At 48.5% G+C, this 26906-nt stretch overlaps 1 protein-coding gene across 1 annotated transcript in view; it reads right to left on the reverse strand.

The window, feature by feature from the left end:
* Positions 1 to 26906, reverse strand: part of BUD23 (BUD23 rRNA methyltransferase and ribosome maturation factor) — a 153689-nt gene that overhangs the window by 69414 nt on the left and 57369 nt on the right. The window contains exon 3 of the mRNA XM_078679569.1: positions 5237 to 5332. Within this exon, the coding sequence (XP_078535695.1) occupies positions 5237 to 5332 (96 nt within the window). The remainder of the gene's footprint in view (positions 1 to 5236; positions 5333 to 26906) is intronic.

The raw sequence follows: 26906 nt of genomic DNA on the forward strand, positions 1-26906 counted from the left end.
CATTCAGGATGGACAGTCCATATTCGTTTAGTCTGGATACTAGTCTTTTTCCGCTACTGTTTCCAGTCATCTTCACCTTCGCCTTGTTTTGATCAATTAGGGCGTTGTTAAAGTCCCCCGAAATTACCTGTGGGTATTGCGAATAGCTCCTTTGCATGGCCTTAATGAGTGACAGCAAGGATGCGGGTTTTTCTTTTTGTGCCTTTCTGTCAGGGTGGATGTAGATGTTGAATATTAACATTTTCCATGGCTCAGTCCCCGATGATGGGGCTTCGGTGATTTTGATCACTTGGGCACACTTCAGGCCTACGTCCATCTCCTCTGAAACCCAGTTATGTTTATGGGTTACGTACGTTGATAATCCACCGCGGGGATGCCCATGAGTGGACAGGCTTTCTGCGTATATTTGATGTTCTTTGAAGCCTGAAATAGGAGTCGATTGCAGTTTCCATGATTCCTTGATCAAGATTATATCTTGTCGTAGGAAAAAGGCTTGAGTTTCGTGGTCAGGGCCATTTCTCGAAAGCCATGCACGTTCCACGAGCAAATTGAAACTTTTGATTTCTTTGCTGGGTTCTGGGGGAGCATATCATTCTGCCGCGTTACATAGGGGTTTGGGTCTGGGTTAGGTAGTTTTGTTGCACAGGACGTTGGGTATCCGCGACCAATCTGTTCTGTCTGCGTAATGGAGATCTGTTGTTCGTGGTTTATGACTTTCGTGTGCCCGCTCCGGCGTAGAGGCCCGGGCGCCTTGTAGACAAGTGGTATGTTGACCTCTACTCCCTTGCCCCTTGTTTTGGTCACCTGTGTTGAGTTGTAGGGGGTGGGGGTACCTAGGACGCCTGTGTCGCATTAAGGATATTCCCCATGATTCAAACTGGGGTCTTGCCAGATATATCCTTTCTACCAGGTCATTTGAGGCCCAAGTTGTTACTGTTTCTTCGACGGCTGCGTTATTTGCGTTTTGTTGAAATTCAACGGAGTGAAGGTCCTGAGTAGTGATTTCTTTTAGAGCCGACGTTTCTTTGAACAATTTTAACAAATTGCCTCGATTCAGAATGTCCTGCGTCCCCCTTGTTGGATATTCCGGGATAAAAGTTAATTTTAGGTCGAATGGCTCCGGATAATTGCTTGGCCCCTTTTGCGTTGAGCCTACTTTACGAGTTGGCGGGTTGTGAGGTTGAGAACTGTCGCAAGCGAGATGGATCGATTGTTGTGCTTGCTCTTTCTGTACTGCCTCAGTTGTATTTGCTTTTTTTTCGGTTGGGACAATGTTAATTAACTTCGTTTGGGCCGTGCTTTGCTCCCTTCGTAATAGCGCACATTTGCGTTACTTGTCCCGGACGGTGATTCGCATGTGGGTTGTCACAGTTTTAATTTCGAGAGCTGTTGCTAATTCGTGATTTTCATATGCAATTCTTTCAAATATCGTAGGTGCTTGTTGCTCAAGAACAATTTTTGGAACAAGGTTACGGGCCTTTTTGTGGGAATGTTTTTTAACCCAGCAATTTATTTCCAGGACTGATGACAGCTCTTGATGCTCGCAACCTCCATATTTGACTGCTTGTGTTGGCTTCATTTTTGTTTTTCTTCCCAGCTCTTGCGCTTGTTGTCGCTGGTTCGATCTTGTGTCCATTTGGGTGTTGTCCCCTATGGATGGGGACGGGGTTGTTTTGGCTTCTGACCTGGCACCTTCGCCCTTTATTCTGATTAATGGATTTGATTTGTCTGGTTGGTCTGCAGGAGTTCTCACCCGCTGGCGACACTTTCTCGAAATTGAGTTTGTTTTCATGATGGGTATTGGTGTTGAATATGGGGAAGATTTTGCCAGGGACTAGGTTAACTTGGTTCTTATACTTAAGCCTGGCCTTCCTCGCCCTTTTCCTTTGTTGGATTGTTCTCAAAAGAGGGTTGTTGGTTAGGTTGTATTTCTTCAGTGTCTGAAGCTGATTTATCTATACCACTTTCCTTTACTACTTGCTCCTGATCCGTTGGTTGTTTACTTCTTGTAAGTCCGTTTAAGAGCTGTCTCTTGTGTAGTTGTGGTTTCTCCTGGGTGGGCTTAATGTCTGTTGTCTGACTGTTTACGCGTGATTGTTTTACCTCCCCTAAAATGTCCATCAAAATGGCCGGGAGGCTTGCTAGCTTTTCGATGATGCTTCCACATCCGCAGTTTCGTTGTTGATTGCTCCAGCTGGTATTGGGCTCTAAATTCCCCTGGGGTGTTAAGAGTGCTGAGACAGAGTCCAGTTTAGCGTTTATACCCGATATGTGCCCGGACATTAATGTAATAAGGTCTATCTGGACTTCCATTTTGTTGGATTGGTAGTTCAGCACCCTTATTGCTTGCTCAAGAGTGTTTAGCAGAGATTGGGTCCATGGCATGGAGGGCTCGTCTTTTTGGATTTTACTTAAGTCCTTGGGTTCTAAATCAGACGTGCTCCCCGATGAAATTGTGATTGGCGCGGAGTGAGTGGGGTGTAATTGATTTGCCTGCATAATGATGCTATCGTTTGTGGGAGATTTTTGTTTACTTTTTTTGGCTCTCGGACACGCGGGGTTGAAACCAGCATACCCGGACTCAAATGTCGATCGTCAAAACCGTGTTCTGCTAGTGGCGCTCTCCCTTGTGAGTCGATATACTTTGTAATTCTCTCAGTGAGTTCCTACGATCATGAGGGATGTGATGAGTTTAGAGTATAGTCACAAGATACCATGGATGGCGTATTTGCACAAATCTTTTACTGAACTAGGTCGTCCAGATTTATTTACCTCCCCTTCGTGTATCACTAAGCAGGATGTGAGTCTTATAAAAAAACAGTTTATGGTTAGGGCATACATGTCGCGTGAAGAAGTCGAATTGTCAAAACCTTCTGTTCGAATGCATTTTTTGTCACTCCAGTCACTTGCAATTGAACCCTATTTATGTTTTGTCACTAATCCGTTTCATAGATTCTTGTTAACAAAATTCAGATTTAACACTATTCATTTTTATTTGGGCCATTTTAATACCTGGATGAAACCTGAGTTAGCTCCCCCTTGCACTTGTGACAATTTTTCTGTTCAGGACAGTTTACATTTTGTTATGTTTTGCGATTTCTTTTCCGACCAAAGGAAAAAATACCTGCTACCAGTCTTAAGAGAAGCGGGCTTCTCCCAGGTGAGACCAGCCATGTTATATTTAAAATCACTGGGTAACATCTGTATCACATTCGCCATGGCCAATTTTCTTGTGGCAGCATCCAGAGCCAGAAGGGGCATGAATTTGGAAATTTGATGTACATAATGTGTTTTTTATCCAAATTAACTTGCTCGTAAATGAAATTGTTTAATTCTTTCTTAAATTGTAAATAATACTGTTTTTATGTACTTTGTATGATTTTAACAAATCGAATAAAGTTAATTTGACTGACTGACTGACTGAGTTCCTCAAGTTGGGAGTCATTTGATAAGAAGAGAGGTTTTAACCAGGAATCCCCTTCTTGCCCGGGTGAGGTGGATGGATTTTTGTGGCCTGTGTTTACCTCCGGCTCGCCCTTGCTTGCCATTGAGTGATTGCTCGCTTTGACTAGCTCCACGATTGTCCCGCTTTTGTTCTGGTTCAACCTGGTGTCCTTCGTGAGGCAATTGTCTGAGGTGTCCTTTTCTGCTCTACCTCCCTTGATTTCGTTTGTTGTTGCGAGGATGTTGGGACGGTGCACTTGGGCGGTTAGTAGCGCAAGTTTGCCTTGGCACAAGGGACCCGAACGCTGTGGTGGAGATAGGCGCTCTGTGTTGCTACTTGGCCTATTCTGCAAACTGTTAGCCCCTGGGGAGGGTACATTTGATGGCACAATGGGGCTTGGTAGCTTGCAAGTCTCCGCGGTCTGTGCATAGATCGCCGACATTGGGTCCTTAAGATAAAAGAATTTTAGGAGACCAGATTTCAGTCTGGGGACTGGTGTTAGCTCAGGGGTCGGTGCCGATACCAACCTCTCCCTGGGATTTAGTTCGGGCCCTGTTTCCAGTGTTATTTTTCTTTCCACAGTAGTGTTTTTTGATTTTTTTTTTCTACTTTCCACAGGTTGTCGCGTTTTCCCCGATCTCATGATCAGGACCATGCGCTCCTTTTGACCCTGTCGGGGGGTCTGGTCGTGTTTATTAGTAGCTGTATTCTGCGAGTGCTTGTCAGTGTCAGAAGGGATGTAAATGAGTGCCAGCTAGATTGGGTGCAGGAGTAAAGATGCGGCCGATCGTACTAATCATGCGACCAGTCTTTCAGGGGCTCTCTGGCTCCGGGTCCTTCCACTCGAACTTATTGTATGGGAGTGTGTGTGTTTTTTTTTTTTGTCTAGCGACTCCTAGAGTGATTGGACATTGGACAGTGGACATTCTTGGGAGCCTCAAGCTCCCTTCATTATAGTTCATTTCCAGAAACAAAATGTGATTTGAGTCAGAGTCTTTGAAGTTTATGTTAGGGGTCTGCTTCATTTGAAGTGCCCTCTCCTTTGCCCTTCCTCGAGAAAGCAGTCTAGAACAGCAGAAGTGACTTCAAATCTGGGGGCCCTACAACACAGACCATGCTAGAGACAAGCGATTCCCACCTGAATGTCAGCCACTGTGATATATGTATCAAATGGTTACTCCAGGGCATCTGACATACTAATTAGGATTCTCTTATCAGCCTCCTTCCTGAGATATGCCCAAGCTTCCCTGCTCAGTGACCTCTCACTGAATGAAAGGGCACCCTTTGAAGTGTACTGAAAGGCCTGGCTCTCCTTTCCTCCAGGGTGTCTCACCCGGCTCACAGGAATGTAGAAATCCACAAATCCGTCTGGGGCATTCCTCTAATACTTCATGTTTCTCCTTTAGCAATGGGTCTCCCAAACTGAAACCCAGAATCGGCCATGCATTGTCCAATTAACAGGCACGTATACACCCAGCCCATGACAACAGAAAATCAGCATCAAGGATCCAGACATCATTACAGTTGGGGCACTCAGGGCAGGGGTGCACATCCAGCACCACACAAGGGGATTTTTCGCCACAACATGCATCTACCTAAACTATTTAACAAAAGCCCATTCTTGTAATTCAACTAGGATACATGAGAGAATGTTCTCAACTGACTGTCTTGTCAGGCCTGGAAATGAGGTAAACTATTTAACAAAAGCCCATTCTTGTAATAGGTGTGGACAATTTTGTGGGACAGATGGTAATGCAACTTCACCAAAATAGGCATTGTGACAGAACGCACCCCACATCCAGCAGGTAACAGGCTTGGTCCTCTGGCAAGCATAGCAGCTCCACTGCTCTTTCTGACATCTGGGACTGGATTTCAATCATACGGGAGCTACAAAACAAAGAATCATGAAAGGTTAGCATAACATTACAGTTAGATACCATTGCAAACTTCCAGGCATGCATAATTGACATCTTTGACTGAATGAATTTAAATTCATTGAAAATGAATGGAAATAAAACCGAACTCCTTTGCTGATCCTCCCAAAAAATCCAGGTGTCCTTATCACCGAACTTCTGGCCGTTACCCATGGAAAAACCTTTGGGCAATCCTGTGGCGGTGCGAAACGTGAGTGTGATCACCAACCAAGGATTATCCTTGGAAAATCAAGTGAACAGACTTACCGGGACCTGTTTTGCTCTGGGATCTTAGGAAGCTATACCCTCTGCTTGATCTACCAGCCAGATCACTGATCTCCAGAGGGGAAATATTAAGTAGGTTGGACTACTGCCATGTCCTGTTGCTATGAGCCCCTAATTACCTGCTAAAAAGGTGAGCACGTATTCAGACCATCACCGCTAAACTGACATTGAACAGACCTCGACATTCATCTGCCACAGATGCCTTGAAGGAGCTTCAGCGCCTACCTATCAAGCCGAGAATATTCTTTAAATCTCTCTGTAGTGTTCACAAGGAACTACAAAACTTAGTGCCAAAACCTCTCCAAAACAAACAAAAAATACACCCCCAGCAGAAACCTTTGTTCTACTACTGGTAACTATGTCCAAGAGCTCAAATACAAAAAAGTCAGACAAGGAGGACGCAACATTATGGTCAACCCGGGCCGGTTACTGAACAAACTTTCTTACAATCTCAATCTGACTTACAAAAATTCAGGAAGGTACTGAAGACCTAGTTAATTCCCCATTAGCTGCCCGCTTCTCAGCTTATTCATCTGCTGCACCTTACATAGTGGTTTTAGCGCCAGAATACCATTTTTGGTCACTGTGCGCTCTATAAATAATCCCTTACATTACAATTGTACATTATACAGACCCCCCAGGATATATTTTGGCATAAATTTGAACATTTTGCGGCACAAAAATTGAAAATTAGGGGCACATAAATTAAAATGTAGCGCCATTATTGCAGCACTTCATTTTACTCGTAATCACTCCTTTTCAGCCCTAAATCAAATGTAAAACAAGAGTAGTCTCCAAGTTCCTTCACTAAATTACCTTTAGTCATCTTCATTAATTGAAGTGTCTCAGGCATCTTTAAGATAGTCAGTTTGGAGGCGCCGTGACACAATACTTCAATATCCCCGGCTTGTGCAATTACTTGCATTTTTAGGTTTTGCCTAGCGAAAGCTGCGTTCTGCGCAGCTTTTCGCGCAGGCGAAATCCTGTTGAGAACTGTAGGGTGCTTTGGGTCGGCCCTCGTCATTGATTGGCTGGCTCCGTAAACGGAGCCTTGCCATTGGACGAGGGGCCTGTCCGTCAATGCCGGACCAGACACGGGGGCGTTCCTGACATTCTTTCCCTTTTGCCGACGTCACGCGACGCCGGGAACGCCCCCGAGTCTGTTCCGGCATTGCCGGCACCTCCCTTGCTCTACTGTCATCACCACAACACTGCGCCCATTTTATCCCAAGCTAAACACTCGGAGAGGCGCAGTGACCGGGTCTTTGAAGGCCGCTCTCCCAATGAAAACAAGTTTTCTCTCCGAGTCAGCACGAGCAGGAAGACGAGCAGCGCGCCTCCCAGCTGGCCTCTCGCATCAGCATCCAGAGCTGCCCTGCGCGGTGTGTAGCTTCAGTGGAGCTTCAGAGTGCAGAGTGGAGCTTCAGAGTGGAGCTTCAGAGTGGAGCTTCAGAGTGGAGCTTCAGAGTGGAGCTTCAGAGTGCAGCTTCAGAGTGGAGCTTCAGAGTGCAGAGTGGAGCTTCAGAGTGCAGATTCAGAGTGGAGCTTCAGAGTGCAGAGTGGAGCTTCAGAGTGCAGATTCAGAGTGGAGCTTCAGAGTGCAGAGTGGAGCTTCAGAGTGGAGCTTCAGAGTGCAGAGTGGAGCTTCAGAGTGCAGAGTGGAGCTTCAGAGTGGAGCTTCAGAGTGCAGAGTGGAGCTTCAGAGTGCAGAGTGGAGCTTCAGAGTGGAGCTTCAGAGTGCAGAGTGGAGCTTCAGAGTGGAGCTTCAGAGTGCAGAGTGGAGCTTCAGAGTGGAGCTTCAGAGTGCAGAGTGGAGCTTCAGAGTGCAGAGTGGAGCTTCAGAGTGCAGATTCAGAGTGGAGCTTCAGAGTGCAGAGTGGAGCTTCAGAGTGCAGAGTGGAGCTTCAGAGTGGAGCTTCAGAGTGCAGAGTGGAGCTTCAGAGTGCAGAGTGGAGCTTCAGAGTGCAGATTCAGAGTGGAGCTTCAGAGTGGAGCTTCAGAGTGGAGCTTCAGAGTGGAGCTTCAGAGTGGAGCTTCAGAGTGGAGCTTCAGAGTGGAGCTTCAGAGTGGAGCTTCAGAGTGGAGCTTCAGAGTGGAGCTTCAGAGTGGAGCTTCAGAGTGGAGCTTCAGAGTGCAGATTCAGAGTGGAGCTTCAGAGTGCAGAGTGGAGCTTCAGAGTGGAGCTTCAGAGCTGCGCAGGCGAAATCCTGTTGAGAACTGTAGGGTGCTTTGGGTCGGCCCTCGTCATTGATTGGCTGGCTCCGTAAACGGAGCCTTGCCATTGGACGAGGGGCCTGTCCGTCAATGCCGGACCAGACACGGGGGCGTTCCTGACATTCTTTCCCTTTTGCCGACGTCACGCGACGCCGGGAACGCCCCCGAGTCTGTTCCGGCATTGCCGGCACCTCCCTTGCTCTACTGTCATCACCACAACACTGCGCCCATTTTATCCCAAGCTAAACACTCGGAGAGGCGCAGTGACCGGGTCTTTGAAGGCCGCTCTCCCAATGAAAACAAGTTTTCTCTCCGAGTCAGCACGAGCAGGAAGACGAGCAGCGCGCCTCCCAGCTGGCCTCTCGCATCAGCATCCAGAGCTGCCCTGCGCGGTGTGTAGCTTCAGTGGAGCTTCAGAGTGCAGAGTGGAGCTTCAGAGTGGAGCTTCAGAGTGGAGCTTCAGAGTGGAGCTTCAGAGTGGAGCTTCAGAGTGGAGCTTCAGAGTGCAGCTTCAGAGTGGAGCTTCAGAGTGCAGAGTGGAGCTTCAGAGTGCAGATTCAGAGTGGAGCTTCAGAGTGCAGAGTGGAGCTTCAGAGTGCAGATTCAGAGTGGAGCTTCAGAGTGCAGAGTGGAGCTTCAGAGTGGAGCTTCAGAGTGCAGAGTGGAGCTTCAGAGTGCAGAGTGGAGCTTCAGAGTGGAGCTTCAGAGTGCAGAGTGGAGCTTCAGAGTGCAGAGTGGAGCTTCAGAGTGGAGCTTCAGAGTGCAGAGTGGAGCTTCAGAGTGCAGAGTGGAGCTTCAGAGTGGAGCTTCAGAGTGCAGAGTGGAGCTTCAGAGTGCAGAGTGGAGCTTCAGAGTGGAGCTTCAGAGTGCAGAGTGGAGCTTCAGAGTGGAGCTTCAGAGTGCAGAGTGGAGCTTCAGGGTGGAGCTTCAGAGTGGAGCTTCAGAGTGGAGCTTCAGAGTGGAGCTTCAGAGTGGAGCTTCAGAGTGGAGCTTCAGAGTGCAGAGTGGAGCTTCAGAGTGCAGAGTGGAGCTTCAGAGTGGAGCTTCAGAGTGCAGAGTGGAGCTTCAGAGTGCAGAGTGGAGCTTCAGAGTGGAGCTTCAGAGTGGAGCTTCAGAGTGGAGCTTCAGAGTGGAGCTTCAGAGTGGAGCTTCAGAGTGCAGAGTGGAGCTTCAGAGTGGAGCTTCAGAGTGGAGCTTCAGAGTGGAGCTTCAGAGTGGAGCTTCAGAGTGGAGCTTCAGAGTGGAGAGTGGAGCTTCAGAGTGGAGCTTCAGAGTGGAGCTTCAGAGTGGAGCTTCAGAGTGGAGCTTCAGAGTGGAGCTTCAGAGTGGAGCTTCAGAGTGGAGCTTCAGAGTGCAGAGTGGAGCTTCAGAGTGCAGATTCAGAGTGGAGCTTCAGAGTGCAGAGTGGAGCTTCAGAGTGCAGATTCAGAGTGGAGCTTCAGAGTGCAGATTCAGAGTGGAGCTTCAGAGTGCAGAGTGGAGCTTCAGAGTGCAGAGTGGAGCTTCAGAGTGGAGCTTCAGAGTGCAGAGTGGAGCTTCAGAGTGCAGAGTGGAGCTTCAGAGTGCAGATTCAGAGTGGAGCTTCAGAGTGCAGAGTGGAGCTTCAGAGTGGAGCTTCAGAGTGGAGCTTCAGAGTGGAGCTTCAGAGTGGAGCTTCAGAGTGGAGCTTCAGAGTGGAGCTGGAGATTCAGAGTGGAGCTTCAGAGTGCAGAGTGGAGCTTCAGAGTGCAGATTCAGAGTGGAGCTTCAGAGTGCAGAGTGGAGCTTCAGAGTGGAGCTTCAGAGTGCAGAGTGGAGCTTCAGAGTGCAGAGTGGAGCTTCAGAGTGGAGCTTCAGAGTGCAGAGTGGAGCTTCAGAGTGGAGCTTCAGAGTGCAGAGTGGAGCTTCAGAGTGCAGAGTGGAGCTTCAGAGTGGAGCTTCAGAGTGCAGAGTGGAGCTTCAGAGTGGAGCTTCAGAGTGGAGCTTCAGAGTGGAGCTTCAGAGTGGAGCTTCAGAGTGGAGCTTCAGAGTGGAGCTTCAGAGTGGAGCTTCAGAGTGGAGCTTCAGAGTGGAGCTTCAGAGTGGAGCTGCAGAGTGGAGCTGCAGAGTGCAGAGTGGAGCTTCAGAGTGCAGAGTGGAGCTGCAGAGTGCAGAGTGGAGCTTCAGAGTGCAGAGTGGAGCTTCAGAGTGCAGATTCAGAGTGGAGCTTCAGAGTGGAGCTTCAGAGTGGAGCTTCAGAGTGGAGCTTCAGAGTGCAGAGTGGAGCTTCAGAGTGGAGCTTCAGAGTGGAGCTTCAGAGTGCAGAGTGGAGCTTCAGAGTGGAGCTTCAGAGTGCAGAGTGGAGCTTCAGAGTGGAGCTTCAGAGTGCAGAGTGGAGCTTCAGAGTGGAGCTTCAGAGTGCAGAGTGGAGCTTCAGAGTGGAGCTTCAGAGTGCAGAGTGGAGCTTCAGAGTGGAGCTTCAGAGTGGAGCTTCAGAGTGCAGAGTGGAGCTTCAGAGTGGAGCTTCAGAGTGGAGCTTCAGATGAGCTTCAGAGTGCAGCTTCAGAGTGCAGCTTCAGAGTGGAGCTTCAGAGTGCAGAGTGGAGCTTCAGAGTGGAGCTTCAGAGTGGAGCTTCAGAGTGGAGCTTCAGAGTGGAGCTTCAGAGTGGAGCTTCAGAGTGGAGCTTCAGAGTGGAGCTTCAGAGTGGAGCTTCAGAGTGGAGCTTCAGAGTGGAGCTTCAGAGTGCAGAGTGGAGCTTCAGAGTGGAGCTTCAGAGTGCAGAGTGGAGCTTCAGAGTGGAGCTTCAGAGTGCAGAGTGGAGCTTCAGAGTGGAGCTTCAGAGTGGAGCTTCAGAGTGGAGCTTCAGAGTGGAGCTTCAGAGTGGAGCTTCAGAGTGGAGCTTCAGAGTGGAGCTTCAGAGTGCAGATTCAGAGTGCAGAGTGGAGCTTCAGAGTGGAGCTTCAGAGTGGAGCTTCAGAGTGGAGCTTCAGAGTGGAGCTTCAGAGTGGAGCTTCAGAGTGGAGCTTCAGAGTGGAGCTTCAGAGTGGAGCTTCAGAGTGGAGCTTCAGAGTGGAGCTTCAGAGTGGAGATTCAGAGTGGAGCTTCAGAGTGCAGAGTGGAGCTGCAGAGTGCAGATTCAGAGTGCAGAGTGGAGCTTCAGAGTGCAGATTCAGAGTGGAGCATCAGAGTGCAGATTCAGAGTGCAGAGTGGAGCTTCAGAGTGCAGATTCAGAGTGGAGCTTCAGAGTGCAGAGTGGAGCTTCAGAGTGGAGCTTCAGAGTGCAGAGTGGAGCTTCAGAGTGCAGAGTGGAGCTTCAGAGTGGAGCTTCAGAGTGCAGAGTGGAGCTTCAGAGTGCAGAGTGGAGCTTCAGAGTGCAGAGTGGAGCTTCAGAGTGCAGAGTGGAGCTTCAGAGTGCAGCTTCAGAGTGGAGCTTCAGAGTGGAGCTTCAGAGTGGAGCTTCAGAGTGGAGCATCAGAGTGGAGCATCAGAGTGGAGCTTCAGAGTGGAGCTTCAGAGTGGAGCTTCAGAGTGGAGCTTCAGAGTGGAGCTTCAGAGTGGAGCTTCAGAGTGGAGCTTCAGAGTGGAGCTTCAGAGTGGAGCTTCAGAGTGGAGCTTCAGAGTGGAGCTTCAGAGTGGAGCATCAGAGTGCAGAGTGGAGCTTCAGAGTGCAGCTTCAGAGTGCAGATTCAGAGTGGAGCTTCAGAGTGCAGATTCAGAGTGCAGATTCAGAGTGCAGAGTGGAGCTTCAGAGTGCAGAGTGGAGCTTCAGAGTGCAGATTCAGAGTGGAGCTTCAGAGTGCAGAGTGGAGCTTCAGAGTGCAGAGTGGAGCTTCAGAGTGCAGATTCAGAGTGCAGAGTGGAGCTTCAGAGTGGAGCTTCAGAGTGGAGCTTCAGAGTGCAGAGTGGAGCTTCAGAGTGCAGAGTGGAGCTTCAGAGTGCAGATTCAGAGTGGAGCTTCAGAGTGCAGAGTGGAGCTTCAGAGTGCAGAGTGGAGCTTCAGAGTGCAGAGTGGAGCTTCAGAGTGCAGATTCAGAGTGCAGAGTGGAGCTTCAGAGCGGAGCTTCAGAGTGGAGCTTCAGAGCGGAGCTTCAGAGTGGAGCTTCAGAGTGGAGCTTCAGAGTGGAGCTTCAGAGTGGAGCTTCAGAGTGGAGCTTCAGAGTGGAGCTTCAGAGTGCAGATTCAGAGTGGAGCTTCAGAGTGCAGAGTGGAGCTTCAGAGTGCAGATTCAGAGTGGAGCTTCAGAGTGGAGCTTCAGAGTGGAGCTTCAGAGTGGAGCTTCAGAGTGGAGCTTCAGAGTGGAGCTTCAGAGTGGAGCTTCAGAGTGGAGCTTCAGAGTGGAGCTTCAGAGTGGAGCTTCAGAGTGGAGCTTCAGAGTGGAGCTTCAGAGTGGAGCTTCAGAGTGGAGCTTCAGAGTGGAGCTTCAGAGTGGAGCTTCAGAGTGCAGAGTGGAGCTTCAGAGTGGAGCTTCAGAGTGCAGAGTGGAGCTTCAGAGTGCAGAGTGGAGCTTCAGAGTGGAGCTTCAGAGTGGAGCTTCAGAGTGGAGCTTCAGAGTGGAGCTTCAGAGTGGAGCTTCAGAGTGGAGCTTCAGAGTGGAGCTTCAGAGTGGAGCTTCGAAGTGGAGCTTCAGAGTGGAGCTTCAGAGTGGAGAGTGGAGCTTCAGAGTGGAGCTTCAGAGTGGAGCTTCAGAGTGGAGCTTCAGAGTGGAGCTTCAGAGTGCAGAGTGGAGCTTCAGAGTGCAGAGTGGAGCTTCAGAGTGCAGAGTGGAGCTTCAGAGTGCAGATTCAGAGTGGAGCTTCAGAGTGCAGAGTGGAGCTTCAGAGTGCAGATTCAGAGTGGAGCTTCAGAGTGCAGAGTGGAGCTTCAGAGTGCATGATTCAGAGTGGAGCTTCAGAGTGCAGAGTGGAGCTTCAGAGTGCAGAGTGGAGCTTCAGAGTGGAGCTTCAGAGTGCAGAGTGGAGCTTCAGAGTGGAGCTTCAGAGTGCAGAGTGGAGCTTCAGAGTGGAGCTTCAGAGTGGAGCTTCAGAGTGGAGCTTCAGAGTGGAGCTTCAGAGTGGAGCTTCAGAGTGCAGAGTGGAGCTTCAGAGTGCAGAGTGGAGCTTCAGAGTGGAGCTTCAGAGTGGAGCTTCAGAGTGGAGCTTCAGGAGTGGAGCTTCAGAGTGGAGCTTCAGAGTGCAGAGTGGAGCTTCAGAGTGCAGAGTGGAGCTTCAGAGTGCAGAGTGGAGCTTCAGAGTGCAGATTTCAGAGTGGAGCTTCAGAGTGCAGAGTGGAGCATTCAGAGTGCAGATTCAGAGTGGAGCTTCAGAGTGCAGAGTGGAGCTTCAGAGTGCAGATTCAGAGTGGAGCTTCAGAGTGCAGAGTGGAGCTTCAGAGTGGAGAGAGTGGAGCTTCAGAGTGGAGCTTCAGAGTGGAGCTTCAGAGTGGAGCTTCAGAGTGGAGCTTCAGAGTGGAGCTGTGGAGCTTCAGAGTGCAGAGTGGAGCTTCAGAGTGGAGCTTCAGAGTGGAGCTTCAGAGTGGAGCTTCAGAGTGGAGCTTCAGAGTGGAGCTTCAGAGTGGAGATTCAGAGTGCAGATTCAGAGTGCAGATTCAGAGTGCAGATTCAGAGTGCAGATTCAGAGTGCAGATTCAGAGTGCAGATTCAGAGTGGAGCTTCAGAGTGGAGCTTCAGAGTGGAGCTTCAGAGTGCAGATTCAGAGTGCAGATTCAGAGTGCAGAGTGGAGCTTCAGAGTGCAGATTCAGAGTGGAGCTTCAGAGTGCAGAGTGGAGCTTCAGAGTGGAGCTTCAGAGTGCAGAGTGGAGCTTCAGAGTGCAGAGTGGAGCTTCAGAGTGGAGCTTCAGAGTGCAGAGTGGAGCTTCAGAGTGCAGAGTGGAGCTTCAGAGTGGAGCTTCAGAGTGCAGAGTGGAGCTTCAGAGTGGAGCTTCAGAGTGGAGCTTCAGAGTGGAGCTTCAGAGTGGAGCTTCAGAGTGGAGCTTCAGAGTGGAGCTTCAGAGTGGAGCTTCAGAGTGCAGAGTGGAGCTTCAGAGTGGAGCTTCAGAGTGCAGAGTGGAGCTTCAGAGTGGAGCTTCAGAGTGCAGAGTGGAGCTTCAGAGTGCAGAGTGGAGCTTCAGAGTGCAGATTCAGAGTGGAGCTTCAGAGTGCAGAGTGGAGCTTCAGAGTGGAGCTTCAGAGTGCAGAGTGGAGCTTCAGAGTGGAGCTTCAGAGTGGAGCTTCAGAGTGGAGCTTCAGAGTGGAGCTTCAGAGTGGAGCTTCAGAGTGGAGCTTCAGAGTGGAGCTTCAGAGTGGAGCTTCAGAGTGGAGCTTCAGAGTGGAGCTTCAGAGTGCAGAGTGGAGCTTCAGAGTGCAGATTCAGAGTGGAGCTTCAGAGTGCAGAGTGGAGCTTCAGAGTGGAGCTTCAGAGTGGAGCTTCAGAGTGGAGCTTCAGAGTGGAGCTTCAGAGTGGAGCTTCAGAGTGGAGCTTCAGAGTGGAGCTTCAGAGTGGAGCTTCAGAGTGGAGCTTCAGAGTGGAGCTTCAGAGTGGAGCTTCAGAGTGGAGCTTCAGAGTGCAGAGTGGAGCTTCAGAGTGGAGCTTCAGAGTGCAGAGTGGAGCTTCAGAGTGGAGCTTCAGAGTGCAGAGTGGAGCTTCAGAGTGGAGCTTCAGAGTGCAGAGTGGAGCTTCAGAGTGGAGCTTCAGAGTGCAGAGTGGAGCTTCAGAGTGGAGCTTCAGAGTGGAGCTTCAGAGTGGAGCTTCAGAGTGGAGCTTCAGAGTGGAGCTTCAGAGTGGAGCTTCAGAGTGGAGCTTCAGAGTGCAGAGTGGAGCTTCAGAGTGGAGCTTCAGAGTGCAGATTCAGAGTGGAGCTTCAGAGTGCAGATTCAGAGTGGAGCTTCAGAGTGCAGATTCAGAGTGGAGCTTCAGAGTGGAGCTTCAGAGTGGAGCTTCAGAGTGGAGCTTCAGAGTGGAGCTTCAGAGTGGAGCTTCAGAGTGGAGCTTCAGAGTGGAGCTTCAGAGTGCAGAGTGGTGCTTCAGAGTGGAGCTTCAGAGTGGGGCTTCAGAGTGGGGCTTCAGAGTGGAGCTTCAGAGTGGAGCTTCAGAGTGGAGCTTCAGAGTGGAGCTTCAGAGTGGAGCTTCAGAGTGGAGCTTCAGAGTGGAGCTTCAGAGTGGAGCTTCAGAGTGGAGCTTCAGAGTGGAGCTTCAGAGTGGAGCTTCAGAGTGGAGCTTCAGAGTGGAGCTTCAGAGTGGAGCTTCAGAGTGCAGAGTGGAGCTTCAGAGTGCAGATTCAGAGTGGAGCTTCAGAGTGCAGAGTGGAGCTTCAGAGTGCAGATTCAGAGTGGAGCTTCAGAGTGCAGAGTGGAGCTTCAGAGTGGAGCTTCAGAGTGCAGAGTGGAGCTTCAGAGTGGAGCTTCAGAGTGCAGAGTGGAGCTTCAGAGTGGAGCTTCAGAGTGCAGAGTGGAGCTTCAGAGTGGAGCTTCAGAGTGCAGAGTGGAGCTTCAGAGTGGAGCTTCAGAGTGGAGCTTCAGAGTGGAGCTTCAGAGTGGAGCTTCAGAGTGGAGCTTCAGAGTGGAGCTTCAGAGTGGAGCTTCAGAGTGCAGAGTGGAGCTTCAGAGTGCAGAGTGGAGCTTCAGAGTGGAGCTTCAGAGTGGAGCTTCAGAGTGCAGAGTGGAGCTTCAGAGTGGAGCTTCAGAGTGGAGCTTCAGAGTGCAGAGTGGAGCTTCAGAGTGCAGAGTGGAGCTTCAGAGTGGAGCTTCAGAGTGGAGCTTCAGAGTGGAGCTTCAGAGTGGAGCTTCAGAGTGCAGAGTGGAGCTTCAGAGTGCAGAGTGGAGCTTCAGAGTGCAGAGTGGAGCTTCAGAGTGGAGCTTCAGAGTGCAGAGTGGAGCTTCAGAGTGCAGAGTGGAGCTTCAGAGTGCAGATTCAGAGTGGAGCTTCAGAGTGCAGAGTGGAGCTTCAGAGTGGAGCTTCAGAGTGGAGCTTCAGAGTGGAGCTTCAGAGTGGAGCTTCAGAGTGGAGCTTCAGAGTGGAGCTTCAGAGTGGAGCTTCAGAGTGGAGCTTCAGAGTGGAGCTTCAGAGTGGAGCTTCAGAGTGGAGCTTCAGAGTGGAGCTTCAGAGTGGAGCTTCAGAGTGGAGCTTCAGAGTGGAGCTTCAGAGTGGAGCTTCAGAGTGGAGCTTCAGAGTGGAGCTTCAGAGTGCAGATTCAGAGTGCAGATTCAGAGTGCAGATTCAGAGTGCAGATTCAGAGTGGAGCTTCAGAGTGCAGAGTGGAGCTTCAGAGTGCAGATTCAGAGTGGAGCTTCAGAGTGGAGCTTCAGAGTGCAGAGTGGAGCTTCAGAGTGGAGCTTCAGAGTGCAGAGTGGAGCTTCAGAGTGGAGCTTCAGAGTGCAGAGTGGAGCTTCAGAGTGGAGCTTCAGAGTGCAGAGTGGAGCTTCAGAGTGGAGCTTCAGAGTGCAGAGTGGAGCTTCAGAGTGGAGCTTCAGAGTGGAGCTTCAGAGTGGAGCTTCAGAGTGGAGCTTCAGAGTGGAGCTTCAGAGTGCAGAGTGGAGCTTCAGAGTGGAGCTTCAGAGTGCAGAGTGGAGCTTCAGAGTGGAGCTTCAGAGTGCAGAGTGGAGCTTCAGAGTGGAGCTTCAGAGTGGAGAGTGGAGCTTCAGAGTGGAGCTTCAGAGTGGAGCTTCAGAGTGGAGCTTCAGAGTGCAGAGTGGAGCTTCAGAGTGCAGATTCAGAGTGGAGCTTCAGAGTGCAGAGTGGAGCTTCAGAGTGGAGCTTCAGAGTGCAGAGTGGAGCTTCAGAGTGGAGCTTCAGAGTGGAGCTTCAGAGTGGAGCTTCAGAGTGGAGCTTCAGAGTGGAGCTTCAGAGTGGAGCTTCAGAGTGGAGCTTCAGAGTGGAGCTTCAGAGTGGAGAGTGGAGCTTCAGAGTGCAGAGTGGAGCTTCAGAGTGCAGAGTGGAGCTTCAGAGTGCAGAGTGGAGCTTCAGAGTGGAGCTTCAGAGTGCAGAGTGGAGCTTCAGAGTGGAGCTTCAGAGTGCAGAGTGGAGCTTCAGAGTGGAGCTTCAGAGTGCAGAGTGGAGCTTCAGAGTGGAGCTTCAGAGTGGAGCTTCAGAGTGGAGCTTCAGAGTGGAGCTTCAGAGTGGAGCTTCAGAGTGGAGCTTCAGAGTGGAGCTTCAGAGTGGAGCTTCAGAGTGGAGCTTCAGAGTGGAGCTTCAGAGTGCAGATTCAGAGTGCAGAGTGGAGCTTCAGAGTGCAGAGTGGAGCTTCAGAGTGCAGAGTGGAGCTTCAGAGTGGAGCTTCAGAGTGGAGCTTCAGAGTGGAGCTTCAGAGTGGAGCTTCAGAGTGGAGCTTCAGAGTGGAGCTTCAGAGTGGAGCTTCAGAGTGGAGCTTCAGAGTGGAGCTTCAGAGTGGAGCTTCAGAGTGGAGCTTCAGAGTGGAGCTTCAGAGTGGAGATTCAGAGTGGAGCTTCAGAGTGCAGAGTGGAGCTGCAGATTCAGAGTGGAGCTGCAGAGTGCAGATTCAGAGTGTAGAGTGGAGCTTCAGAGTGCAGATTCAGAGTGGAGCATCAGAGTGGAGCTTCAGAGTGCAGATTCAGAGTGGAGCATCAGAGTGCAGATTCAGAGTGGAGCTTCAGAGTGCAGAGTGGAGCTTCAGAGTGCAGATTCAGAGTGGAGCTTCAGAGTGCAGAGTGGAGCTTCAGAGTGCAGATTCAGAGTGGAGCTTCAGAGTGCAGAGTGGAGCTTCAGAGTGGAGCTTCAGAGTGCAGAGTGGAGCTTCAGAGTGCAGAGTGGAGCTTCAGAGTGGAGCTTCAGAGTGCAGAGTGGAGCTTCAGAGTGGAGCTTCAGAGTGCAGAGTGGAGCTTCAGAGTGCAGAGTGGAGCTTCAGAGTGCAGAGTGGAGCTTCAGAGTGGAGCTTCAGAGTGGAGCTTCAGAGTGGAGCTTCAGAGTGGAGCTTCAGAGTGGAGCTTCAGAGTGGAGCTTCAGAGTGGAGCATCAGAGTGGAGCATCAGAGTGGAGCATCAGAGTGGAGCTTCAGAGTGGAGCTTCAGAGTGGAGCTTCAGAGTGGAGCTTCAGAGTGGAGCTTCAGAGTGGAGCTTCAGAGTGCAGAGTGGAGCTTCAGAGTGCAGCTTCAGAGTGCAGAGTGGAGCTTCAGAGTGCAGAGTGGAGCTTCAGAGTGCAGAGTGGAGCTTCAGAGTGGAGCTTCAGAGTGGAGCTTCAGAGTGGAGCTTCAGAGTGGAGCTTCAGAGTGGAGCTTCAGAGTGGAGCTTCAGAGTGGAGCTTCAGAGTGGAGCTTCAGAGTGGAGCTTCAGAGTGCAGCTTCAGAGTGCAGCTTCAGAGTGCAGAGTGGAGCTTCAGAGTGCAGCTTCAGAGTGCAGAGTGGAGCTTCAGAGTGGAGCTTCAGAGTGCAGAGTGGAGCTTCAGAGTGCAGAGTGGAGCTTCAGAGTGCAGAGTGGAGCTTCAGAGTGCAGAGTGGAGCTTCAGAGTGGAGCTTCAGAGTGTCAAGAGCAATGCCAATAGCTCTAACTTTAACAAAGGCAAAACCATTGCATTGTAAATGCTTGTTGTAAACTCGTGATCTAAAATGTTTTGTTAAAGGTAGATTAAACTCCCTCTTGTGCCACTAGATGGCAGTGCGAAATGTAAAATAGCACATTAACTTCTCCTGTTTGTCAGATTAACGCAGTTCACACAAACTATTAGCAATACGGAAATATAAACACTTGCAGGAAGGGAAGGCTGTTTAAATCATATAAAAAGTTACTGAGCTTTTAAGTGAGTTTATTACATACAGTGCATGAAGAGGCCCCACAGTCCTCCCCTTTTTAGGTTTTGCCTGGCGAAAGCTGCGCTCTGCGCAGCTTATTCGCGCAGGCGAAAACCTAATGCGTATAGATGGGGAGACAGGAACGGCCCCCGTCTTCCATTGGCTAGCTCCATAAATGGAGGCTAGCCATTGGAAGACGGGCCTGTCCGTCAATGCCGGACCAGATTCGGGGGCGCTCCCGAGAATTTTTGGCTTTGGCTACGTCACGCTACGTCAGCCAAAAGCCGGGAACGCCCCCGAATCTGGTCCGGCATTGCCGGCACCCGCCTTCCTGCTTGGGGCCGGGGAGTTTCGTGAAAAACACCCAGAGCGCTTCATAGCGCTTTTCTGCCCTAGCGAGTGCTCACCTCGCTTTTTTTGTAATTAAATTGTCCCCTGGCAGGCGCCCAGGGACCTTGCCGCTATTGTTTATTTTCACCTCGAGGGAGCCCACCCCTCGGTGAATTCACTCCCCGCCTGCAGTAGCTGAGACGGGCCGCCGCGCTGCCCGCGACGACCCGGAAGCTGAGGGGGCGACCCGGAAGTCCCGCTCCCCCAGCGCGGACAAGGAGAAGCAGCTGCACCCACCGGCAGGGCTCCATGGTGGAAGAGGAGCCCCGCCGCCGCCCGTGAGAGCACCCGGCCCCAAGAAGCGGGACCGGGTGAGGAAGAGCTGCAGCGTCCAAGTACCGGTGAGTGCGGCCACAGAGAAGGGAGGGGTGCCGGGACACGTCCATTACCCGGAACTCGCTACATGGACGCGCGGACCGGATGCGTCTTCTGACCTTCTGACTCAGGTGAGAGCCATCCCGTCCACCCGATGCTGACCGCAGTAGCCCCTTAATATCTCTCTCTGACCTCATTCTTATTTTCCCTCCCAGGTCGCCTCGAATAGTTCTGGATGCACCCGTCCAGTACAGTACTCCCACCTTTGGCACGGGGTGCCCTGGTCGTTTACTGTACTTTTTACCACGTGGCCGACTTTGTATCCAGTAGTCGCCACCACGGTAAGACCCCCTGCCACTGTCAGTCATCACGCTGCTCGCACTCTCGTCCTCTGATAATCACCCCGTACTTTTTTTCTTTAGTCTTCCGAAGAGCACCTGGACATCCACAGAGCGCAGCAGGTGAAACGTGCATCATTTTACATTCCTTCCGACTAGCGGTTCTTCCATGATTTCCTCCCCCCCCCCCCCCCGCCCTCCTCTGTGACTTGTATACCTTTGTGGGGTTCTTCTTGTGTTATTGACACACGATTTCTATGTAGACTCGACTAAGGTCTCTCCCAGAGACTGTTTTTAGACCATGCACTACTTGAGCTTCTTACATGTCACTATATGACACTATATTACCTTCTCCTACCACCCTCCAGTGTCACCTGCGTAACTGCCTTTATTCATTCTCCAGTGCGTTTGTGTGCTTAATACACGTATCATTACGAACTCTCGTCCTTTTCATTTACGTGACCCCCTTCTATTTGCCTGCAACTACGCTTGGGCTCGGGCTCGCAGTGTGTGTGGGGGCTTGCAGTGTGTTGGGGGGGCTCGCAGTGTGTGGGGGGGCTCGCAGTGTGTTGGGGGGCTCGCAGTGTGTTGGGGGTCTCGCAGTGTGTTGGGGGGCTCGCAGTGTGTGGGGGGGCTCGCAGTGTGTGGGGGGGCTCGCAGTGTGTGGGGGGGCTCGCAGTGTGTGGGGGGCTCGCAGTGTGTGGGGGGCTCGCAGTGTGTGGGGGGCTCGCAGTGTGTGGGGGGCTCGCAGTGTGTGGGGGGGCTCGCAGTGTGTGGGGGGGCTCGCAGTGTGTGGGGGGGCATGCAGTGTGTGGGGGGGCATGCAGTGTGTGGGGGGCTTGCAGTGTGTGGGGGGCTTGCAGTGTGTGGGGGGGCTCGCAGTGTGTGGGGGGCTCGCAGTGTGTGTGGGGGGGGCTCGCAGTGTGTGTGGGGGGGGCTCGCAGTGTGTAGGGAGGCTCTGTGGGTGTGTGGGGGGGCTTTGTATGGCTGTGTGTGTGGGGAGCTCTGTGTGGGTGTGTGTGTGGGGGGCTCTGTGTGGGTGTGTGTGTGGGGAGGTCTCTGAGTGTGTGTTGGGGGGCTCTCTGTGGGTGTTTGTATGTCATTTGCGAGAGATAAAGCTAGTGGCATTGTAAATGACAATGCCATTTATTTATGTTAAAAAAAACATAAATAAAAATATTGTCAAGAGCAATGCCAATAGCTCAAACTTTAACAAAGGCAAAACCATTGCATTGTAAATGCTTGTTTATCCATTCCCTTTAAACCAACGGATAGTAGCCTGTCACAGGAAATGCCTGATATAAGCGTAAGAAGGACAAGTAATAAAAGGGTATTAAATGGCAATGAAACTAAAAAACTGATAAATAATTGGGGGGGGGGGGAGAACAATATTTGTTAAAAGGGAGCAGATACTAGGAACAACAGTAAACAAACCACCGTAGTATCTAAAACCCATAGAAAAATAATATCTGTAAAACATGGGAAGGGAATGGGAATTGTTGGTATGGACGAGACAGTTTTGGACCAAAATAAAGATATGTGCTCTCTGATGTTTTGGAATGTGGCTGGTTTAAAACAAAAAATCGTAAATCCTTCCTGGGAAACTGTTACAAATGGCCTGGATATTTTAGCCCTTCAAGAAACTTGGGCCATAGATCCCATACATCAAAATGGCTATAAAACATACTGTACGCCGGCACTAGGAGGAGTCTATGGGAGACCCAAGGGGGGCTTAATTACGTATCTCTCAAACTGTTTAGCTTATGAGAAGATACGTTTTTATTCTGAATGTAGTTTTTACCATAAATTAGTGATAGGTACTAAAAGGGGAGCGAGTATCATTATCATAAACTTTTATAATAATATCCCAAGTAATGCGATTCGTGATATTTTGAAAAAGCTAGGTAATGACTTACAAAGTGAAATAGATAGTAAGGAGAAGGAAGTAATGATTTTATTGGGGGGGCGGGGGGGGATTTTAACTGGCCACTATGCAAAAAGGGCCAAAAAGGCACTTGTGGTTTAATGTTGGAGCAGGACATTAATCTTACACATTTTAATCATACTCAAATCGGGGATCTGCTGAATGAGTTATTATTTAATTATGATTTGGGATACGTAAATGAAATGGCACACCGAGCAACACCATTTGCGCCAACATTCATTGGCAGGGGAGCATCTACCACTATTGACTTTAGCCTCTGCTCAAATGGTTATGGTCATAGGATAGGTAGCTTTAAGATTCTTGACTCGCCAATTAGTGATCATTTACCACAAATACTTGAGTTTGAGAACCCCTTCGTGGTACGACAAAATGACCAGCCCCCAATGCAGGCTGCCCCGGATGTGGTGCTAGGAAGGCAAAACGGGTATATACTTAAGTGGAGCAAGGTGGTCCCCGAGGATTTCCTTGTAAAGCTGGTAAATACCTGTGCCGATAGTTTTAACATCTGCCTGGATGAAGACTCTAAGAGTGAATGTATAATAGAGCATTTTAACACCATTGCATCTACTATTAAAGAGAATCTGAGGATGGAGCTAAGGAATAGGCCTAAGAATAGTAAAAGATGGTTTGATAAGACATGTACCAAGGCCCTTACAGATCTTAAACATGCAATCCACCAGGTGCCCCGGGACACCTCTCAAATAAGAAACCTAAGGAAATGTTATAATCGAGCATTGATAAATAGGAAGAATGCCATAAAAAGGGCGGCATGGGAAGAATTATGTGCAGTCTCACAATCTAAAGATATATCTGCTTTCTGGAGGGTGGTAAATGCCCCCCTCCCCTATGATAATACTAAAGTTCGCATGGAAATTGCGATTGATGAAGACGATTGGGTTGCACATTTTTCCACTCTTTACATGTCCTGAGAAGAAACCACTGATACAGGAATTAATTTAATATATGAGAAAGGGGACGAGGCACAAAAGTTAGTGGTAACTCTACCCGAAGTCCTAACGAGTCTGGAAGCCACAAAGGGGGGGAAGGCGGCTGGCCCAGATGGGATTCCGGCAGATCTGTATAAAGCTAACACTGAAATCTGGGGCCCAATGCTTGTACAGCTTTTTAACGCAGCCTTAGCAAGGGGACTGAGTCCATCATGGTTTACATCAATCATTGTTCCCATCTACAAGAAGGGAGATAGCCAAAATTGTGCTCGTTATAGGCCAATATCCCTTCTTGACTCATCTATAAAGATCCTCGGTAGAGTCATTTTAGCTAAACTACAGAACTGGGCAGAGGAAAATGGGGTAATAAGTGACCTACAATTCGGGTTCCAAAAGGGCAATGGAACAACTGAGCAGGGCCTAAATTTATTTCTTGTCCAGCAGAAACACATAATGATAAAAAGGGAGCGTCTTTATTTCACGTTTGTCGATCTAACATCGGCTTTTGATTGCGTGTCTCATTATAAATTATGGGATCTGATGTTAAGGCTGGGCGTGGAAGAGTCGATCATTCATTTCCTGAGGGAATTGTATGCAGGGGCCACTGCTACTGTTCGCTATGGAAAAGGGGGGGAATGTAGTAGGTCTTTTGGGTTAGGGCGTGGTGTACGCCAGGGGTGCGTTTTGGCGCACATAAACGGCCTGGAGCCTCGTCTGCTGCAAGAGTGCAGGGATATGCCCATGTTTGGAAGAAGATCTATCCCTGCACTCTTGTATGCGGACGACGCTGTGTTAATGGCTCGTACCCCCATGGCCCTGCAAAAATTGATAATATCCTTTAATAGGTTTATGCTCAGTTTGGACTTAAAAATTAACTGTAGCAAGACTTTTTCCATGAATTGTGGGAAGCAAATGAAAACGATGTATATAAATAACGCTCCCTTAGAAAAAACATCTACCTTCCCTTATTTAGGAATCCTGTTCCACGAGACGGGTTCTTGGACAAGTGCGGGGAAGGCAAGAACGCTCGTTCTCGAAGGCAATAATGGCCTTAAAGAGTTTTATTAAAAACTGGGGGGAAAAACAATAAAGGAAATTTTAACTATTTATAATGCAACGTGTGTATCGGTGGCCTTGTATGGAGCTGGCCTTTGGGGGTATTCGAATATAAAATCCATCCAAATAGTTGAAAACAAGTTTATGCGACATATCCTGTCTATACCGGAAAGTACTGCGACTTATTTGTCACGCGGAGTTGGGGCAGTTGTATATTTCAAATACAATTAGAATTCAGCCCATTCTCCTGTGGCACAGGGTATGGACTACAAATGAGTGTGTACTAAATCGAGCCATACTTCAGGACATGTTAAAACTTGAAAATGTAAATGGTCTCAAGTGGTTAAATTACGTCAGAATGTTTCTGACAGAAATTGACCGCTTACAATATTATGATGATCCATCCACAATGGTACATATTTCCAGAAAACTATTGAAAAAGTTGTGTATGGAGCACCTGAGGGAAAAAAGACTTAGAAGAAACTAAGAAAAAGACGGTTTCCTCGCACCAGTTGATCCTATCCGGAGATAAATTACAGCCATACCCAAGCCTCCCTTTGTCTAATTATGAAAGATTTCTTCTCACACGTTTTAGATTCAATATTGTTTTTAGGTTATTGACTTTCCCTGAAATGAACTCATGGTCAAATAAACTGTCTCTGTGCCCTTGTGATGAATTATCCGTGCAATCTGACATTCACGTTTTATTTTTTTGTAAATTTTATACTATGCCTCGTAGGAAATTTATTGTCCCTATTCTAAAAGAGATGAATTTAAATAGATGTTGCCCAGCGTTTTTAGATTCGCAAAAAATGGACACTGTTTTTATTGTTGCATCACTATTAGAGTTTTTTTTAACATGTTTTTAAATTCCGGAAATCAATTTGTATGGATGAAATTTAAAATTGTGTATATTGTGAAAAACAAAAACTGTGATAACTTCTCCTTACACAAAAAGTTGTTTTTTCTATCACTGTAAATGAATGTTATTTGTCGCTTTTATGGTTATTGACTCTCAACCGAATAAAGTACTTTTTTGAACTTTGAAGTGAGTTTATTGAGTTACCAATCTATGAAATTGATGAGGAAATATCGTATTCTTAGTCATCTCCTCTTCATGAATGACTCATGAGATCATTAGCTAAAAGAAAGCTATGTATGCATTTGGGAACTCTGTATGACCTGCAAAGAGCAGCCCAGGTCATATATAGTGAGTCTTCTTACTAGTCCCACTTTTTCTTCAGTATGAAGATCGCTCAGTAACACAATTCCTGATCAACCTCAGTCTACCTGCTGCTGACCTGCTCGAAAAGACTGTCTTCAAGCTTGCAGTCACCACAGGCGAGTTTAAAACAACTAAAGCTATCAGTATCTGGTAGCGCTGTTTTGGGATAGATGTCTTGCTTCATTATATTTTTAAATGTTGCTCGTGTGATTTGTTTTATCATCACCAACTCGTACAAAGATTGGGACTTAAGCATTGTACAGATGCCTCTGTACTTCCACTTGTCATGCTCCAGCACTCTATACCTCCATTCTTGAAACCTGGAAGTTGGTAAAAGTGTATGATTAGTGGAGCAGCTTTTGTATATATCAAAAGTGGCTCCTTAACAACTAAAATGATTTGTAAGAGCACCCAATGCTAGTGCCAAATTAAAAAAAAAAAAAAAAAAAAAAAAGATATGTTCTACATGCAAACCATAGTGCTGGGGAGTATTATTTCTGACTTCACCTAATCAATTTTTTTTATTAAACAACTGTTACACTTTTATTTTGTTACATCTATGATTATAATATCTTCATCAGCTTCATGCCAATTATTTTCAGGGAATAAAATGGAAGTACACCAGAGGCCGGCTTACATTCCCCCATCCGCCCAAAAAAGTAACATAATGGGGAGCCGCAGTCAACTGCCAATAGGTCAAGGGAGCCGCAGGTGGAAAAAGTTTGGGAACCACTGCCGTAAGCTATACAAGCAGTCACTGCAAAGTAGCTTAAATAGCCACCAAGCAATACGACACAAATGAGCCTCACTGGGGACTAAACGTATGGGTGCTGCTGAGTTTTGTCCACTAGAGCTGTAAGGCTATATTTCTGCACACATGCAATATTATCCGCAAACTACAGGAGGGCACATATGTGAAATAAAATGTCAACATATCCAGGTATTAAGATTTCCCTGTTGGCCTCTGTATTTGGGAAGTCATGTCTGTTTTTGCCTCCCTCAAAGGGTGAAGTCATCATTTGCTTTAACATCTCCATGCCTAAAGTTATAGCAATTGGAACTTGTTATTTCATGAAAATTACACAATATGTGAAGCTGAGATCATACACTTTCCCGATTACATTAGAGTAGAGGACAACATTTACACATTGATTCCAATGAAATAATTGGAATAAATGTATTAAGTCTACAACTCAAATACCTTAAAAATCACAAAGAAACCAAGAACAGGCAGCCGTGACAGTCACAAGGGTGAACACAATGAGTGCAGCTGCTCGTGAATTTTAAATGGCAATGGCTACTAGATAACTTATATAGGACACCTCATTTCCAGCCCTGACAAGACAGTCAGGTACATTAAATAAACAACTATACGTCTGAAAATAATGATCCATAAACTCATAGTGCAGGACTCGAAGAGTAGCAACATGATGTTAACTAGTAAGAAAACAGTATTTTCATGTAACACTTGTGCTCTATTATGGGTATTTCAAAATGACTGTGCAGAAACAATAAGCTCAACCTATTTTATACACATTTTTTAATTAAAACATTAAAATTATGTTCTGACAAGATATGCAACCTTTATTTTCTCCCAATTAGAAGAGAAAAAGCCAAAGAAAATCGCGCCTGTATGCATAACACCTCAAACTGATGACAAACTGCACAACATTTTCAGGCCACGAAGAATCTACAGTGCTATCCCAGAACGGATGAAAAGGCAGTCTATTCCTCAGGTTGTTTTGATGGGCCAGTGAATGAAGTAGGATGACATTTTAACACTATTCCAATTGCAGTATTAGAAACAAGGGTGGGTTGCTTATGAATTGGGGACATGCAATTCCAATGGAGGCTTGGGCCGTGTTGCCAAGTAGGAGATCCATATTGGGGCAATCCAATACCAAAGTAAAAAAAAAAAGCAATTTGACCGTCCACTTCAAACAGTGTAGATGTTGTAATGGAATACCATTTCGACCAAAATCAATACCAGCCTCAGAGGCCTACCTAATGCAAACCAGTAAGTACCTTGCTTCTTACGGGCACCGTCCATCCCGAAACTTGATTGTCTTGCCCGTTCACCCAGAGGCTCACTGTTTTTATTGTTGGGAAATGTTACATTCAGCCGCCCATGAAATCTCACTACGCCCCTGGATCCACA

Source organism: Lissotriton helveticus, chromosome 3_1 (genome assembly GCF_964261635.1).
Source record: "Lissotriton helveticus chromosome 3_1, aLisHel1.1, whole genome shotgun sequence".
Lineage (NCBI taxonomy): Eukaryota > Metazoa > Chordata > Amphibia > Caudata > Salamandridae > Lissotriton > Lissotriton helveticus.